Source organism: Primulina tabacum, chromosome 7 (genome assembly GCF_025594145.1).
Source record: "Primulina tabacum isolate GXHZ01 chromosome 7, ASM2559414v2, whole genome shotgun sequence".
In the NCBI taxonomy this organism is placed as follows: domain Eukaryota; kingdom Viridiplantae; phylum Streptophyta; class Magnoliopsida; order Lamiales; family Gesneriaceae; genus Primulina; species Primulina tabacum.
The window spans coordinates 9,942,203-9,963,060 of record NC_134556.1 but is presented as its reverse complement, the minus strand read 5'-3'; the positions used below and the strand labels follow the sequence as shown (position 1 = coordinate 9,963,060).

The 20,858-nt window shown below is 38.0% G+C and overlaps 1 protein-coding gene and 1 long non-coding RNA gene across 2 annotated transcripts; both read left to right on the top strand.

Moving 5' to 3' along the window:
* Positions 1 to 912: 912 nt before the first annotated feature.
* Positions 913 to 1,944, top strand: LOC142550549 (uncharacterized). The gene has a single exon (XM_075659623.1). The coding sequence runs from the start codon at positions 913 to 915 to the stop codon at positions 1,942 to 1,944; it is 1,032 nt and encodes a 343-aa protein (XP_075515738.1).
* Positions 1,945 to 4,309: 2,365 nt separating this feature from the next.
* LOC142551126 (uncharacterized) lies at positions 4,310 to 5,514 on the top strand. The gene is made up of 3 exons (XR_012821499.1): positions 4,310 to 4,820; positions 4,926 to 4,958; positions 5,440 to 5,514. It is a non-coding gene; the product is annotated as an uncharacterized LOC142551126 (long non-coding RNA).
* The last annotated feature ends 15,344 nt before the right edge of the window (positions 5,515 to 20,858 follow it).

Here is a 20,858-nt window from a genome sequence, read left to right as displayed (position 1 = left end):
AGATTTTTGGGACATTAGTAATTCTGTTTTGAGGATTTTGAGGTTGATTTTAGTTTCCTTTCAGATGTCAGGAGATGGAAGCAGTCACGGTAGTGTGGGACATGGCCGTCATGGCAATGATGAGGCTAGCCGAGAACATCGTCCTAGAGATCGTGACGGAAGGCGTCACCGAGATCATGATGAAAGGAGACGTAGGAACATTATGGATTTCATGAAGATTGGACCTTCTCCGTTGACCGGAGATGAGAATGCTGATGTTGCTGAAGCTTGGGTTGATATCATGGAGTAGTGTTTTCGAGTGCTGCACTATGACGAGGATGAGAAGATGGAGGTAGCTGATTTCATGATTCAAGGAAAAGCTCGGAAATGGTGGAAACCTGTTTCTGCCATTCTAGTTCAGCAGCATGGACGGATTCGTTGGGAACATTTCCGTCAGGCCTTCATCAATCATCACTTTCCGCCAGCTCTTCGCCAGGCGAAGGAGATGGAACTGTTGACCATTAAGCAAGGAGATTCGAACATTGAGGATTGTCAAAAGCGTTTTATGGATCTGTTGCCGTACGCTCCTCACATCAGTGAGAATTTTGCAGCAAAATATTCTCACTTTTTGAATGGTTTGAACCAAGAGATTTTTGATCGGGTTTCTTTCTGTGATTATCCTACTTCGTACGAAGGATTAGCGAGATCAGTATTGCTAGGAGGAAGGCTATGCAAGCTAGCAAAAGTTCTAGTTCGTTGGGACCAAGGGGTCAGTCTTTCAAGAAGTCTGTTTCTTCTTCTTCTTCCGGTTCTAGAGGAGTCCACATCTTTGGCAGGAAAAAGATGCAATGTGGCCACTGCGGAGGCAATCACCCGACGGAGAATTGTTGAAGAGCAACAAGTGCATGTTTCAATTGTGGTGGTTTTGGTCACATGAAGAGGGATTGCCCTAATTTGGAGAATCAGAGTGGAGGCGGAGGTTCTATGACTCGGTCTTATAGTGGAAAACAGTCTGAGGCCACTGTGCAACAGAAAGGTTTTCCTGCTCAAGGTTCTCGTCGTGGAGGAATATCGCAAGGATCTCAGCAATGCCCACGAGTTCAGGGGCAAGTGTTTGCCCTAAACCAGGAACAAGCTGAGGAGCAAAACGAGATAGTCATTGCAGGTAATTTTCTTTTATGTGGTATTCCTGCATATGTATTGATTGACACTAGGGCATCACATTCATTCATAGCATCAATGTTTGTTAAGAAGCATAAACTACCCTACGTGTCATTAGATGTTTTGTTGTCGGTCTCTACACCGATGGGACAAGAGGTTTTAGCTAAGCGACTTGTAGTAGACTGTTTGCTAGAGTTTGAGAGAAATTACTTGTCTGCCAATTTGATGATATTGGCTATTGAAGATTTTGATTGTATTATGGGAATCAACCTTTTTACTAAGTATAGAGCGACGGTAGATTGTTATCAACGTCTCGTTCAGTTTCGTCTAGAAGGAGACGAGAATTGGTTCTTTTTTGGTGAGAGAGCTCGACTTCCAATGCCAGTAGTGTCTACTGTAAAGGCACAACGGGCTTTAGCAAAAGGAGGAGAAGGATATCTCATTTATGCTGTTGATGTATCGAAGGATGTAATCGACGTGAAGAACATTCCAGTTGTCGATGAATTTCCTGATGTTTTCCCCGATGAAATTCCTGGATTTCCTCGAGAGAGAGAAGTGGAAGCGGAGATAGAGTTGGTACCAGGAACCGTACCTATCTCCAGAGCGCCTTATAGATTGGCACCAACAGAGATGAAAGAGTTGAAACAAAAGTTACAAGATCTTCTTGAAAAAGGGTACATCAGACCCAGTGTATCTCCTTGGGGAGCACCAGTGTTGTTCGTTAAAAAGAAGGATGGGTCTATGCGGCTTTGCATAGATTATCGACAGTTGAACCGAGTAACAGTCAAGAATAAATATCTCTAACCACGGATTGATGATTTGTTTGATCAACTGCTAGGGACTTCAGTGTACTCGAAGATCGATTTACGGTCTGGATATCATCAACTTCGAGTTCATCAACGTGATATCCCTAAGACCGCATTCCGAACAAGGTATGGGCGTTACTGAGTTTCTAGTGATGCAGTTTGGTTTGACGAATGCTCCAGCAGTATTTATGGATTTGATGAACCGGGTATTCCAGGAGTATCTTGACAAGTTTGTCATTGTCTTTATTGATGACATACTGATATACTCTCGTAGTCTTGAAGAGCATGCACAACATTTAAGGATTGTGTTACTAACCTTAAGGAATCACCAACTGTATGCTAAGTTGACTCAAATGACCTGTAAGAATGTGCAGTTCGAATGGACTCATGATTGTGAAAATAGTTTCAATGAACTGCGTCAATGTTTGACAACTGCACCAGTTTTAGCTCTGCCATCTGGATCAGGAGGGTACATTGTGTACACTGATGCATCACTTCAAGGACTTGGGTGCGTTTTAACCCAGAATGGTCATGTGATTGCATATGCATCCAGACTGTTGAAGAAGCATGAAGAGAATTATCCAGTTCATGATCTGGAATTGGCAGCGATTGTGTTTGCTTTGAAGATTTGGCGACATTATCTCTACGGAGAGAGATTTGAAATTTTTACAGATCACAAGAGTTTGAAGTATATCTTCACTCAAGCAGAGTTGAATATACGTCAAAGAAGATGGATGGATTTGTTAAAGGATTATGATTGCGAAATCAAGTATAATCCAGGATCAGCGAATCTTACAGTTGATGCTCTTAGTCGCAAGGTGAGATTATCTGCACTTCAGACAAGTTTCATATCAAGTGTAATCCAAGATTGTTGTTCTCTGGGATTTCACTTCCGTCATAAGAAAGGAATGGAACACATTCGAGTAACGAGCATTTTATCTGAACCAATGTTGTATGCCAAAATCAGAGAAGCTCAGTTTTCTGATCCAAATGTGGAAAAGTTAGCAAGGTTAGCTAACGGAGACAACACATCTGGCTTTGCGTTCCAAACAGATGGAACCTTGTGTTTGTCAGGAAGAATCGTAGTTCCAAAAGATTCTAAATTGAGAGACGAGATTTTATCTCAAGCTCATAGGAGTAAGTTGAGTATCCACCCTGGAAGTATGAAAATGTATAAGGATTTGAAGACCAAGTTTTGGTAGAAAGGTATTAAGAGAAGTTTTTACCAGTTTGTAGCCAAGTGTTTGGTTTGTCAGCAAGTGAAAGCTGAACATCGACGACCAGGGATTACTTCAGAGTCTTCCTATTCCTGAGTGGAAGTGGGAGCATGTAACGATGGATTTTGTCACCCACTTGCCACTGTCTTCTAAGAATTGTGATGCAATTTGGGTTGTTGTGGACCGACTGACTAAGTCAGCACATTTCATTCCGTATAGTCAGGAATATAGTTTCGATCGCATGGCAAGACTATACATCCAAAAGATTCTTAAATATCATGGTGTGCCAACAAGTATAGTCAGTGATAGAGATTCACGCTTTACCTCAAGGTTTTGGGGAAGTTTTCAAAAAGCGTTGGGAACGACATTGAGTCTGAGTATTGCCTATCATCCAGAGACCGATGGTCAGTCTGAGAGGACTATTCAGACGCTTGAGGATATGTTGCGTGCTTGTGCTTTGGATTTTGGACCAGCATGGCATGATCATCTGCCGCTTGTAGAGTTTGCATATAACAATAGCTACGACAGTAGTATTGGTATGGCTCCGTTCGAAGCATTGTACGGTAGACGTTGTCGTACTCCTTTGTTTTGGGACGAAGTAGGAGAACGACAAGTGGAAGGACCTGAATTAGTGCAACAAGCGATTGACGTAGTGGAATTGATTAAGAAGAGAATTAAAACTGCACAAGATCATCAATCGAGTTACGCGAATACCAAGGTAGACCTCTACAGTTTCAGTCAGGGGAAAAAGTTTTCCTTAAAGTTTCACCGTTCCGTAGGGTGATGAGATTTGGACTCAAGGGAAAATTAGCCCCAAGATTCATCGGACCTTTTGAGATCTTGGAACGTGTTGGAAATTTGGCGTATCGATTGGCTTCACCGCCATATTTGTCCAGCATTCATAATGTCTTTCATGTATCGTTGCTACGACGGTATGTAGCAGATGAATCGCACGTTCTTGGTCCGACAGATGTTCAACTTGAAGAAGACTTGACTTATGTCGAGCCGCCACTTTTAATCCTGGGTAGGAAAGAGAAAAAGCTCAGAAACAAGACCATTCCACTTGTTCTAGTGCAATGGCAACGCCGAGGTACTGCAGAAGCGACTTGGGAGTTAGAGAGTCGTATGCACTCAGAGTATCCACATTTGTTTTGAGATTGTATTTTATTCAGTTGTATTGTACTTCAGTTTCGATTTTGAGGACGAAATCTTTGTAAGGAGGGGAGGATGTAATGACCCGAATCCTTGTTTTGAATGAAGTATTAATTAAGAGATAATTAATGAGTTGTTAATTAAGTTTGAAGGAATTTATAAATCGGGATCAAGTTGTTGTTATACATCGAATTTGAAATGGATAACCCGACCTACTTCGGATTACATTATCTCGAGAAATCCAACTAGACCAATGAGATTCTGACATGTGGCAGATAAGATTGGTTCGGATTTTCTGAAAAAGTCCGGATGAAGCCTATAAATGGAAGCCGATTCTTTTGTTTCCTTCACCACATTCTTTAGAGAGAGTTCTAGTTGTACCTTAGGTTTTCTAGCCAGTTTCTAGGGCACTTTGGTGTCGCGAAGTTTCGGAGCTAGTATCGACTCGAGAAGGGGTCGGTGAATTGAGATCGAGACATCATCAGCGGGCTGACGACGGACGCAGGTATAATCTTAAATCCTTAGATAGTGATTTAAGGATCATTAGGGAGATCTTTGTAGCATGTTTGATCTGATTTGTTAGTGATTTCATTATGTTGGTATTGTCTAGGTTCAGAGCTTTCTGTCAGATTGTTTTAGTGAGGTACGTGATGTACTGACTGAGATATCCAAGCGTAGTATACACACTTATATGCTGCATATTTATCTATTGCATGATACATGTTTTACTACTTTGGCATATTATGCATGATATATCATGTTGAGCCTGAAATCTTTTGAGATATACCTCATTTGTTGGGGCCGCTCAGCCCTATTCTGTATTGTGGACGATGGGGCATCGAGAGCTACAGTGTCCGACGGGACCCGCGGGCTCTAAGACCTGGACATTGCAGGTCCACGTCTTGATGATGATTGCGGGAAGCCAAAACATGCCTAGGGCAGATCAGAGACTACACACTCAGGCGCCTCTAGACTGAGCATGAGATTCTTGACTTGATCCTTGATATCCGAGTATATTGCATTTCGCATGCATCATATTAGTTTGTATACTCGTACATTCTCGTATTGGGAGATTGTCGCTCACGTCCTTGTTTTCATCTTGGGCACCCCATTCCACGGGACAGGTCTTAGGTTGGACGGTTCGGACGACCAGGGCAGTGGCTAGAGCAGTTGGGTTTTCGGTGGTGATCCAGTGGAGGTTTTCTGTGGTTTATCGTTTTCTCGTTCAGAATTATGTTTTCGTTATGGTTGTATTAATGTTTAAGACTGCTGTTATTGTTTTGTTTTCTTTTGGGTTGTAAGATGATTAAGTATTTGGTTTCCGCTGTTTAATTGTTGGTATTAAGTTTAATGTTGCATGTTTATTAGTCTGTTTAGTAGTGGCTCGGGTAATGGCGCTACAAAAGGTCGCGCATATGCGCGAGACGTGCAGAATGAAAAATAAGCCAAGTGTCCTTGCCATGCATTTAAATGTGTACACCTCTTCATTCCTTCACAATTTTCTGCTGAAGAACGAGACTCCATGAAGAAAACATTCTCAAGCTCCAAAATATATTAGAAATTTGGTTGTGCAACATCTAACCATCTTAGTTGTTATCTGAGCGTAGATTCTTGCTCCTTTCATTACTAGCTTCAAGAGGATGTAAGTATTATTTGGAAATATCATGTTGGGGAAATCAGATTTTGAACTATATGATGTGTTCGTGATATGTAGAGATAAGTAGAATCGAAACCGGATCGAATAAATGTTATCATATGCAATTGTTATGAATTTTCAGCATATATATGAGTGGGATTATACAGATTTTGTGACTTGTGTATGATATTGGTTGATGATGATGAGTTGTGACATTGAATCTATTGATGATTGAGTTGTCGGTATATTGAAATGACACCATTATGCCGTTGAATAAATCTAGACCGAATATTAAGCCTATCACGTAAGTACATTGAGTTGTATGTGATCTCATGCCTCTCAATTGTCATTTCAGATTGGTATTGACAGCTTCTACGTCGAGAATCCGACTTCACCATCGAAAGAAGAACGAACAAAGAATCCAACCGAACAAAGAAATGTATAATCCAACGTTGAACCGGGAAGAATAACTCGAATTAGATCCGATTTGATTTTCCCAAAATCACATTCTAGATTGTTTATACTTTGATATGTCTACACTTTGTCTATTGAGTTAAAGAAATGTATATGAGATAGAAGAATACTCGGTAGAGGTGCCAAGTAACCGGACGTTCGGTTTATATTGATGTGCGTAGGAGAAGATCGACTCCTATTGTAGATATTCAATATAGAGAGGGCCGAAGTCCGAAAATAGGAACGTACTTTTCTACTCAAAATAATTTTTATATTTTAATTAAACACTAATTGGTCTAACTAACCTCCTTAATGGGCCTAAGCCTTGTTAGTGGATTAATTAAGTATATAATATACAATTTCACCCCATAACCCTTGTTAAACCCAACGCCTCTTTACCCTACAATTCCAAACTTCTCTCAGCACAATTACACGGCACACACAATATTTTTGAAGAGAAAATTCGAAAGTTTCAAGGGAAATCAAGCCAAGGTCGTTCGTTCGCCAGTATTCGGAATCGTCAATGAGAATTCGTGCGTTAAATATGCAAATGCACGCCATATTTATTTCCTTCAAACATCTATCTCACCATAATATTTATTTGAACATGTTTTGAAAGAAAACATGGCACGCAACTTGATATTTTCGTAACTATGCTTACATGTGTATTAAACTCTTGAATTGTGGTTCCAAAATCAAGTTTTTATGTTGTTCAATGGGCTGCCATGATTAGTACATGATCAAGCATTGCTTTACACAAGTTTAGAGTCCTAAGAACACACAAAAAAGCTGCACATCAAGAAACGATCAAGCTGGAACCAAAAAATTCTGTCATGGTGTATGTAGGGCTCGGATTCATGGGATGGTGGCTGTCTTGGTCTCGACTTGGGGCCATAGATAGGGTCTAGTATGAGTCTAGAAAAGAGTCTTAGCCATGTTAGGATTCGAGTCAAGGGCTAGGGAGGAGTCCTAGCTTGAGAAGCCCATGCTGTCACAGTTTTGTGCAGCAGCTACACAAAGGCTAAGGGGCTCGGCCAGGGGGCTCAGGCCTGAGCTAGGGTGACTCCTTAGGGTCCTAGGTGGGTTCAGAAAAGGCTGGTTCAAGGGCTGGGTCGATGGATAGAGTCCTAGGCACACAAACTTGGAGTCCACGCTCAAAGGGCGTCTCGGCCACTTCATGCATCAGCTTGTGTGTTCGGTTTTGGGGCTTGGGTTGGTTACTAAGGGTTCTAAGGGCCAGTAGGGTCCATATGGGTCTTGGCTCGAGGTTGGCTCGAGAGAATAACAAGAAGGCTCAAGGATGACTTGGTTCGAAGGTTAGGGTTTTGTTTTTAAAAATAAAATCGAAACATGGCTCACGGGGGTCGAGTCATGGTTCACAAGGATTAAAATAATATAAAAAGTCTAAGTTTTGAATTTTGAAATTTTATATTTATGTTTGAAATTATTCAGGATTAAAGCGCCTTAAAAACGAATAATTAAAGAATAATTAAGAAACCTAGTATTTAAGCTAAATAAAATTATCAGAATTTAAAATTAGGCTTAAATAATTATTTGGGACATGTCATGTCAGAGTCAATGGAATTAAGAAAAAAGTCAAATTCGAGGATTTTTACGTCTATGGGTAAAACGGTAATTTTACACTTAGAAAATTAGTAAATGTCATGGAAGTATCCTGTATGCTGTTTTATATGCTAATATGACTATTTTAAATGTTTATGAATTTTTATAAGATAAAATGTTTATTTTAAAATGTTTATGGATTTTTATGTCAACGTTTATTTTAAATGTTTATGGATTTTTATGATGAAACTGATAACGTTAAAAGATATGTTGCATATTTGGTTTAAAAGAAAAACGTTATATTCATGTTTAATTTTTATAAAGTGATGAGAATATAAAACGTTGAAGGAAGTGAAATAATTGTGTCTAATATGATGATATGTTGGAGATATAATGAGGGCGAAGGTCCTAGTGGGAGCCCAACAATCATATTTCCATTGATACGAATACGATGATATGTTAATACGTAAGGCAGCTGACGGATGAGAGTGTCGCTGATGTCCCCGCCGCCCAGTACTGTGGTTACATGTAGTTGGATCCATCGCACAATACGAATACGAATACAAATACGAAAGTCACAATTAACGATCTGAATTCAACGAAGGGAAAATGGAATACATATATGAATATGAATATGGATATAAATATGGATACAAATATGAATAGGTTTATGATGATATGAAAATGTTTATGTTTAAATTTATGCATGATCATGAAAACGTTATTTTATGTAAAAATATTTAACTGTTGCATGTGGTTTATACGTATTATTTGTTATCAAGAATATGTTGTGTTGAGCTTTTAGAATTACTAGTTGTGATTGGTGCATGTGATATTGATAATTATGATATTGGAGGTCTTGATGGTTGACTTTACTGGACTGTTGGTGCACATAAACCGAGGACCAGTGCTTCTATTTTTCCGCACTTATGATTTATGTTTAATACTTATGTTAAAATATTTTACGACTATTTATTTATGCTTTTTGAGAGGTTGTTAGTTGATAGCAATTTTGTTGTTTTAAGAATTGAAAACGAATGACGATTTCATGTTTTGACTATTTCCTTTAATATTCAAATATTAGTTGGTTGTTATTTTTTAAAAAGGGTGCAAAAATATTATATATATATATATGTATGTATTATGTTCTGCCGAAATAGTATAGGTTTTAAAAAAAATTAGTACTTTTTAAGCAAAACGAGTAGTGGACGTTTCAGTGCCCTTCTTTCCAAATCTTGACAATTGTATTTCAAATTTCATCAAGTGATCATCTCGTTTGGTTTTGAGATAAACTTGATCGATGATTGTGTGTACCATAAGTTCAGTGGGAGTAAGTATATTTTTTCTTATTTTATATATTGATGACATTATAATTGCTAGCAATGATATAGAGTTGTTGCATGACACCAACGTATGCAACTAGATATTTTTAAATTACCATACATCTCAATTTCTCTAATTGAGACAAAATAGTATCTTGGTATATTTTAGAATTCTAATATATATATATATATATATATATATATCTATCTGTGTGTGTGTGTGTGTGTGTGTGTATTTTTCTTTTTTTACAATCATCTATACTTTTTTGCATGAAAAATTAAATGTGTAAAAAAATTCAAAAAAAACTTAGTAAATATAAAAAAAATTAAACTTGATTTAAAAAATTTCAAATTTAATTTTCAATTATTTTAAAACAAAAGTACGTATATTGAAAAAATCGATTATATAAATATGCAATGCGGGACACTCGTATGTATTTATTGTTTTGGACTCTATATGTTATATATTTATTTTATGAGCCTTAATTTTACGTTAATCATGACTTAAAAAATTATCTTATTATTTAACCCAAATCTTAAAAGCCCACTATGTGGGGACCCGGGCTCTAACTCAACTATCTTTAGGATTAATTGGATCTTTGCTAGAAAATGGGTCAGAAAAAAAAAATTCTTTTAAACATTATAACTATTGTATATACATCATACACAAGTGATCTCTATTTTATTTCCTCAAAAGTAAGTACATGTCTTATTCCATTACAGTCATACAAACTAGTGTTTAAAACAAACAGCTACAAATCAAATGTAACACACTAGTTCATCTTCTACGCCCGAAATCACCACGCTATCCAGTCTCAGTCACGCTCTCCTTGACCCTGATCCTGTCCCACCTGTTGTCATGCACACATACAGACACAACAAAAGCCGGATACTCCGGTTAGAACAAATCCCATTATAAAACATGTATACATGCATGTCATGCAATTAAATACAAAATCATAACACATGAATCAGTATTTATGACACACTAGTAAATACAGATAAAACTCTTCAACTCTTATTCTTTGACTCAATTCATATCTAAGTCTAGGGATCCTGGTGTGAATAAGACGTAACAATCTCCCACCTACTCTCCCAATCGGGGTGGCGGTACGTCTTATTCCCGGACTTCGGCCCTCTCTGTATCGAATATCAACAATAGGAGTCGATCTTCTCCTACGTACATCGACACCACCGAACATCCGGTATCTTGGAATATCTGCCAGCGACTCACCTATCTCATGTGCATTGCTATAACTACATAGACAAGGCATAACCATATCAAATTATAAACAATCTAGTATGTGATTTTGGGAAACTCAAATTGGATCTAATTCGAGTTGTGTCTTCCCTGAATCAACATTGAATTATACATTTGTCTTCTCGATCTGACGAAGTCGAAGTATCGAAGTCAAATATGTCCATATCAAATCTGAAATGACGATATCGAATAGACTGTGTCAATGTACAACTCAATTCAAGACATAATCTGATCAATGTCAACGATATTACGATACAATCTCAATTTATATTGAATCTGATCAATATCAATCTACTGATATTTCAACGGCATAATAATACAGTCTCAGTAACCCCATCAATCTCAATATCACAGATATAATAACACGGCTAATAATCAATATCAGTACACCATAATCTTAACAATACCAGATCATACTCCCAAATCTGTACAATCTCGCAATACCGGTAATATAATACTAGTATATACGAATCAACAACTCATCTGATCCAAGTCTGAATAATATCAATATACTCAGCAATACAATATCAATAAAATATCACTCTTAACACCTCATAATCAATAACAACACAATTCTAAAATCAAATCGGCCTATCACAATCAAATAACCTCTGAAGTTCATAAAAATTTCATACGATATCTGTTCTTCGATCCGGTTTCGATTATACGATGTCTGATATCGCATGAACAACATATATCAATCATATCTGATTCTGACAGTATCATATTTTCAAATCATATCAAAACGTAATAAAACTTACGTCCAGTTGAAGCCTGCGTCAATAGAAACAGAGTACTGAAGTCGGATTACAAATCAGACAGCCGGATCTTATACGATCTAATTCTAATGCTTGAAAATTCTCCAGAGTTTCTTTCGTTTTCTTCCTTTCCGTTATCCTATCTGAAGGAATAGTGTTGGTTATTATACATATATCATGCATGATTAAGGCTAGGTGGCTCATCCTTCAAGCAACACGTCTCGCGCATATGCGTGAGACCTACTTGTCTCCACGATAAGCTTCTCGGCAACTCGCGCATATGCGCGCACCATCGCCACGCATATGCGCGAGGTTCTTTGGACATGGCATTTAGCTTGTGCACAGCTCGCGCATATGCGCGCGCACTTCTCGTGCATATGCGCGAGGTCTTCTGCCACTTTCGTGCATATGCGCGGCTCCTTGTCGCGCATCAGCGCAAGGTGATCTATCCTCGCACATATTTCGTGTTTTCTTCCGTCTTTTCTGGTCTAATCCGTTCTGTTTATAAATATATCAATTTATCTCCAAATCATTTTAGATTACGATAATCAAATTCTCGGGCCTTACATTTCTCCCCCCTAAGATCTTATTTCGTCCTCAAAATCACAGGCAATCAGATCATATCACAGGTAATCATATCATACCAGGAAGAAATGTATAACGGAAGTTAATCATAAAACTCATCGCAATAAAACAATTCTGAAATCTTTGTTTTATATTAGATTCTGTTTCTCAGGTAATTTCTTCGATACCATAATATCTGCAGTGAACTTTCATTAGCGAAATATTCTTTGTTCTGAACGGCTTTTCTTCACGATTTCTGATTCCAATCTAAAATAAGAATTCAAGAAGTATAATATCATAATACAACTCGAAGTAACGCAGTGTCTTATCCGTTTCGGCCTCGTCTGGTTGAATAACATATGAGGCATCGGAGATATACTCCCGCAATAAAGATACATGAAAAACATCATGTATACAAATAGAGAAGACGATAATGCAGGTTAATAGGTACAGTCTTTTATCTTCTCATAATAATCCGGTGTCTTATCTAGTACTGTCTTGTCTGGCTTCTCGAGAATCTTATACGGATCGATATATAAGTTGGAGACAACTTCCTTTTCTTGTCAAATCTGACCACACTTTTGAAAATAAAAATCTTCAAAAATATTCAGTTTCCTGCCTCAAACACCACTAGTCGTCGTCTGACGTTGGCATATTTGGCCTATCTGTCCTGAGCTGTCTTCATTCTCTTTTGAATCAGCTTTACTTTCTCTGTCATACCTCGGATCACATCAGGTCTAATCTCAGGAATCTCAGAGAAAAGAGGGAATCTGCACTTCTTATTGCACAATGCTTCAAACGGTATCATTTCTATACTCGTTTGATAGCTGTTGGGGTACGAAAACTCACAACATGACAATGAATCCTGCCATCTCGTGCTAAAATCAAGTACTATCGCTCTAAGCATATCCTCCAGTGTCTGGATAGTCCGCTCTGACTGTCACTCAGCCTGTGGATGATATGTAGTACTTAGGTATAACCTCATACCTAGATCCCACTGCAACTCTGCCCCAACGTGCGAAGTAACCGAGGATCACGGTCTGATACACTCGACTTCGACACTTCGTGCAATCTAGCCACTGTCTGACATAAATCTCTGCCATCTAGTCATATCTATACATCATCTTGTACAAATAAAACATGCGGATTCAGTCAATCTGTCCATCACGACCCAATCACATCACTACCTCGGGAGAATTTCGGTAGCTTCATCACAACATCTATGAAATGTGATCATCTTTCTATTCAGGAATAAACAAACTTTATAATAATTCCCCGGGTTTCTATCTTTCTGTCTTTACCTGCTGGCACTTCATACATTTCGATACAAATTCTGTAATATCTGATTTCATCTGTTTTTCTCAGAAACTGTCTTTTCAAATCACTGTACATTTTTCTGCCATCAGGACAATTACGAAATCGACTACTATACACTTCTGATAATATTTGTCGTTTCAAATCTGAAATATTCAGCACAATAAGATGGTTACTCGCATATAACACACTGTCGCAAACCTGATATTCTGATCGATGCCCTGCTCTGACAATTGAAATCGAGTTCTGAACATTCTGATCAACTTTCTGAACTGCTTTATTTATCAAATCAGCTTTGGTTCAGACTGTATAATATAAATTCTCCACTATCTACTATCTATTTCAAACACGAATTCTTATCTGTTTCAAACACGAATTCAGAACAACCGCAATATTCAATCAGATTCAAAACATCAATTATCGATACTGATCTGCTAAACTTATAAAACTGTAATTTCTGACAATACTATCGGTCTCAGTCAACTGATCACAACTTCAAATATGCTAAAATCAACCGATATACTATCTTCGGATATAATATACCCCGAATAAAAGTCGTCTTAATCAAGATTCACAATTCAACAGTTTCTGTATATCACTTTCCAATTCTCAGAATATTCAATACAATATTCAGATATTCAACCAAATCAGTCATATTCTTCGAATATATCATAATATTACAGATAAAATAATCATAGATAAGACGAGTATAAAATCATCAGAATACTTCCGAACACAAGGTTCATCAACCCACCAACATAGCTGAAGCATCCCAAATAGAACCACTCAATCATATGTAACTCTTAGAAAGCAAATCTTCTAACTGGTCTTTCAAGTCTTTAAATTCAATCAATATCATTTTGTACGAAGTTCTAAAAATAAGAACAGTACCTGGTATTCATTCAATGCTGGAATATATCTTTCTGACTGGAAGCAATTCTGAAATCACATTTAAGAAAACATCATCAATTCTCATCCCACTAGCAATTCGGCCGATGATAAGCTCGGTTTCAGTAAATGAACTGAGTACATAATGAATTACTCCGTTCCTTTCGATAATCCTCGAGTCATCACCATTACAGATATCAAGGAAATTCTAAATCTAGAATCCTTACTGTAATATTGTTCATTCTTCGGCCATTTCAGGTCCGAATCTTTCCATCTTCTGGAAACAGTCTACGGTAACTCTGTACTTTGTTAAGTATATCAATATTACTAATGCGGTCCGAATCAGACAAAACAAGTACAATACAAGTTACCTCAATTTCATTCTCATCTTACTGTATTATACGATGTTTCACAGAATTCACTAATATCAGAACTTTCCCCAACAGACAAGAGATCAATACTACAACAAATAATAACTCAATAGACAACGCATATATCAATGTAATTCATTCAAAGATAATCGTATAGAATGCATTAGTATCTATCAATACATATGCAAAATAACCATACAGTAAAATAAGTACCTGCCACTACCTCTTCAGGTGTATCCTGGCCTTGGTTGTGATTGAGGAGTCGTGGATGGTTGGAAGGAGTGAACAACCGGTGATTGTCTATCAGGCAGTGCCACTGATCCAAATGGTTCTGCTCCCTGAGATCTTCGGGAACCTCTCTGTGGAAAAACTCTAGCAAAATGCCCCGACTGTCTGCAGATGTGGCAACTACCAAGTACTACTTGGCATTGCTCTGTGGAATGTCTTCCTCCACAAGTTCGGCAATAAACTCCTGTATAACTCGGGCTAGAACTACTGGAGCTCGACGAACCACTCCCTAACTTCTTAAACTGTTTCTTGTGAGCTTTCAGAAAGTCTTTCTTTCCCCCACTACTACTGCCCCTATCAAATCTAGACGATGATTGCATAAATTGAGCTGGAGGTTGTTGTTTCTGGGGGTGAGCAACATACGACATTTCTCGTTGTTGTATAAAACTTGCCTCAGCTCTCTTTGCCATGTTCAAGGCGTCAGCAAAATAATGGGGTCGTTCTACATTCATCAATGCAGATATTTCAGGATTCAGTCCGCTGATGAACTGATCAAATATAGCTTTATCATTCCCAGCCACCTGAGGAGCAAAACGTAGTAAAGTAGAGAATTTCGCTACATATCGGTACGATACTGGGAGAAAGCTTTTATGAAACTCAGCTTTAAAGATTTTCCACGTAATCACGGTATCATTCTGTTCTAATGCTTCTTTGGTTGCGATCCACCAACTCTTTGCGGTTTCATATAACTGGTGTCCAATCAATCTAACTCGGCGTTCATCTGGGTAATCAAGTGAATCAAATAGCACTTCAATATCCTTTAGCCAAATCTCACAATCATCAGATGTCTCAGTACCCCTCAGAATCGACGGTTGAAATGACTGAAACATCTTCAACATTGTTTCTATCGGAGTTTCTGACACATCCATCTGATAAACTGAAGTACCACCTGTTTCTTTAATTCTTCGATGAGGTATATCTGATTACCAAAAGAATTAGTAACCAAATACAAAAAAAAATGTTTCAGTCCTCTTCTGATCATATACCTCTGATCCAGAATCGGGTTTGATTAATTTTATTCTTAATACATGTCGCAATCAACCAAATAAGCAAGTAAACATGTATTACCGCAAAAATCATGCTTCATATAGAACATATATAAATCAACATATAATCAATAGCATGCTAGCATCATTAAAGCAAGGAAAACGACTCGATCTACCACGCTCATTCGCTTCTATTCCTGTCTACAGAACCTACTGCTCTGATACCACATGTTGTGCGGACCCAGGCTCTAACTCAACTATCTTTGGGATTAAGTGGATCTTTGCTAGAAAATGGGTCAGAAAAAAAATTTCTTTTAAACATTATAACTATTGTATATACATCGTACACAATTGATCTCTATTTTATTTCCTCAAAAGTAAGTACATGTCTTATTCCATTACAGTCATACAAACTAGTGTTTAAAACAAACAGCTACAAATCAAATGTAACACACTAGTTCATCTTCTACGCCCCACGCTATCCAGTCTCAGTCACTGCTCTCCTTGACCCTGATCATGTCCCACCTGTTGTCATGCACACATACAGACACAACAACAGCCGGATACTCCGGTGAGAACAAATCCCAGTATAAAACATGTATACATGCATGTCATGCAATTAAATACAAAATCATAACACATGAATCAGTATTTATGACACACTAGTGAATACAGATAAAACTCTTCGACTCTTATGCTTTGACTCAACTCATATCTAAGTCTAGGGATCCTGGTGTGAATAAGACGTAACAATCTCCCACCTACTCTCCCAATCGGGGTGGCGGTACGTCTTATTCCCGGACTTCGACCCTCTCTGTATCGAATATCTACAATAGGAGTCGATCTTCTCCTACGTACATCGACACCACCGAACATCCGGTATCTTGGAATATCTGCCAACGACTCACCTATCTTTTGTGCATTGCTATAACTACATAGACAAGGCATAACCATATCAAATTATAAACAATCTAGTATGTGATTTTGGGAAACTCCAATTGGATCTAATTCGAGTTGTGTCTTCCCGTATCAACATTGAATTATACATTTGTCTTCTCGATCTGACGAAGTCGAAGTCTCGAAGTCAAATCTGTCCATATCAAATCTGAAATGACGATATCGAATAGACTGTGTCAATGTACAACTCAATTCAAGACATAATCTAATCAATGTCAACGATAGTATGATACAATCTCAATCCATACTGAATCTGATCAATATCAATCTAATAAGTTCAACTGGCATAATAATATAGTCTCAGCAACCCCGTCAATCTCAATATCACAGATATAATAACAAGGCTAATAATCAATATCAGTACAACCCATAATCTTAACAATACCAGATCATACTCCCAAATCTGTACAATCTCACAATACCGGTAATATAATACTAGTATATACGAATCAACAACTCATCTGATCCAAGTCTGAATAATATCAATATACTCAGCAATACAATATCAAACAAATATCACTCCCAACACCTCATAATCAATAACAACACAATTCTAATATCAAATCGGTCTAATCACAATCAAATCAACTCTGAAGTTCATAACAATTTCATACGGTATCTGTTCTTCGATCCGGTTTCGATTATACGATGTCTGATATCGCAAGAACAACATATATCAATCATATCTGATTCTGACAGTATCATAATTTCAAATCATATCAAAACGTAATAAAACTTACGTCCAGTTGAAGCCTGCATCGATAGAAACACAGTACTGAAATCGGATTACAAATCAGACGGACGGATCTTATACGATCTAATTCTAATGCTTGAAAATTCTCCAGAGTTTCTTTCGTTTTCTTCCTTTCCGTTATCCTTTCTGAATGAATAGTGTTGCTTATTATACATATATCATGCATGATTAAGGCTAGGTGGCTCATCCTTCAAGCAACACGTCTCGCGCATATGCGCGACCTCAACCGGCGCATATGCGCGAGACCTACTGGTCTCCACGATAAGCTTCTCTGCAACTCGCGCATATGCGCGCACCATCGCCGCGCATATGCGCAAGGTTCTCTGGACATGGCATATAGCTTCTGCACAGCTCGCGCATATGCGCGAGGTTTTCTGCCACTGTCGCGCATATGCGCGGCTCCTTGTCGCGCATATGCGCGAGGTGTTCTGTCCTCGCACATATTTCGTGTTTTCTTCCGTCTTTTCCGGTCTAATCCATTCTGTCTATAATCATATCAATTTATCTCCAAATCTTTTCAGATTACGATAATCAAATTCTCGGGCCTTACACACTACCAATAAGAATCTTGCAGAATGTGAAGAGACCCAGTGGACAAGCCCAACAAGGTGTCAGTTGAAGACCACAATGGAAGAGTTGATCCACGACGCATCATGGACGATCGTGGTATGTGGCTGGAACTACTCCGTGGAGTTTAACAAAAACAGAAAGAAGAATCAGAATAGGGCAACAAAACATTCAACAAAGTAGCAGCAAAGCTTCTTCAATTATCTCAATATTTTATCTTCATATTTTCCAATTTCTAGCATCTAGTTTCTTTAGATTTTGGCATATTCCTCCAACTTTCTTCTATAAATGTCGTTCATATTCATAACAACATAATTAAATTTGATGTTGTTCATGGATTTTCTCTACAATTTCATTATATTTCTCAATTTATATTTTTCGCTTTGAAGCCATACCGAGGGAATTAGAACTAACGGTCGAATCGAGACACACAATGTTTGATAAAGAAGTCGGATAATTCCATATTTGGCACGATCACGTGCCAGGCACGCCCCGCAAGTTTCGTGAGAAACAAATTGAAACGCCTACTGGGACTCAATGCCTCCAAATCATACTGATTCTGGGGTCTCGATGCCTACGAAGCGTACTGAAAATCTCCGCTTGGAGGAATTACCGACTCTATGGTATTTTGGGGAAGGAAAGTATAATCTTCCACACAGGAGGAAGATGATTTTGGTCTGAAACGCCAAAGTTACAATAACGATAAAAAATTAGAAGGGAATATATTAGATGTGACTTCTCCTAACATGCATCCAGGGATGTATGGTGAAGGGGGAATACATGGGTACTTAGTCCCAAGTACAGGGAATAACACTCGAGGGGCAAATTATTCCCCATATCCATTACGAAAAACTCCAGTCTTGGACTTTGAGACTGTACGTTATGTTATCCAAGAGTTGTATGGCCTAGGGGTGAGGCCAATAATTCGACCAGAGTTTCACAAGCCATACCCTAATGTTGTTGATCGTGAAAAATCCTTATCCACGAGGCTATCACATTCCAAACTTTACTTTATACTCGGGGAAAGATGGATAATCTATTGTGGAACATGTAGCGATGTTTACGATACAATGTGGTGAACTTTCAAATTTGGATAATTTTTTCTAATTACAAGCTTATGATTGTTTCCCAATTCACTTACTAGCACTATGTTTACTTGGCATGCAACACTACCTCAAAATTCTATTATGACTTGGCATGACAATGAATGCCAATTCCATACATAGTTTTTCAGAACAATACCTTAGATCAGTATAGCGTAAATGTCGAGAGTGGTCCAGAAGCCGGGCGAATCTGCAAATGATTTCATTTGCAAATTCAAAAGGGTGAGGAGTAGGTGCGGAGTTTTCCTTCTCGAATCAGAATATGTGAAATTGGCGTAACGAGGACTTGATTTTGAGGTGAGAAAAAAATTCCAAAGGATAGAATTCCGTAATTTTTACGAGCTTTCTGCCAAAGTATCCGAGTATTAAGAATTATTGCGTGAGGAAAGTCATAAAAAGAAATCTACTGTTGGCACTTCCAGGAAGTTGAAGAAGTCGCCTTGGCAGAAGTGGCGAATTATGGATCAAGTACAATCCCTTTATTAAAGCGCAAGAATGAAGAGTTTCCCAGAAAATGTTTCTCCAGTTCAAATGCCTTATACCTTTGATGCATCAAAGACGGAAGAAATTTTTAATTATTTGGTGAAATAACCTTCTCCCTAGATCATAAGTACCAACAGAGAGGAGATCATGGGAAGGGACTATTGTAAGTATCATAATTCCTTCAACCATAATACTAATACTTGTTGGGCTTTTAAAAAAATTTCTGCAAGAAAGAATCAACAAAGGAATCCTGAGATTCCCTGAGAAAAAAGAGACAATGATAGTGGATGAAGACCCTTTTTCACCAGTAGCCAACGTGAATGTGAATAATACCAATTTGTGATTTTAATCAATTAGAAGAGGAATGTAGTTGGAAACATATCCTTCTAGCTAAGATTTACTATAAGGTGGTGTTGGGTACCCAGTAAGATGACATTTGATGTCAAAGAAAGAAAAACATAAAATTTCATGAAAGAGATCATCATTATTGCAGGGGGAATATGTCTTACAGATGGAGGAATGGAAGGTATGATGGGAATCCATGGCCAAGAGGCCGGTGAACCCTTACCTCGAAGGAAGCTCGTCTACTACAGTTAGAAATGTTGAAAGAAAATATGACCATCAGTCATCCCAAAAGATATTTCAAGGGTCCTATCCTGAATAATCATCAAAAATATGAAAGGAAATCTCGTTTTGTTGTTCCTTTGGTGGTAATCCCAACGGACAATGGATACGTGTGGAACATCCGAAATTTCCAAAGCATCTTTCTCGAACCCAAAAAAGACGTTAGTTGAGGGAAAAAGCTGGGGATCGAAGGTTGAAAGTGGAAAAGTCTTTTAAAGAGAAGAAGAAGTTCGGCAGGCAGTCTTTTAAGGATAGATAAGAGGAAGGTGATGGCTTGTAGTCAAAGGAAGATAGTAATGTGGTCAAGAAAGCTACATTCAAGGCAGGGCAAATTTTTGTCTCATTTGAGTGTGCCACAAGCTCATTAACATTACCAAATGAGTTCAAACGCAAAAGAATGTTTGAGTATGATTGCTTCATGGAAAATAAAATTACTACTGATCCCTTCCAGAATAATGTTTTGAAAGATTTTGCTGGAGTTCATGTTGTTGAAGAGAAAAGAGTGGTTATGAATAAACCTACAAATGAGATTACTAGACATATCAACCCACTTTATATCACAACACATGTTAACGGAAAGCTGGTATTTAGAGTAGATAGATAATAGATCTGCTGTCAACATTCTACCCTACAGAATTCTGCAGAAGTTGG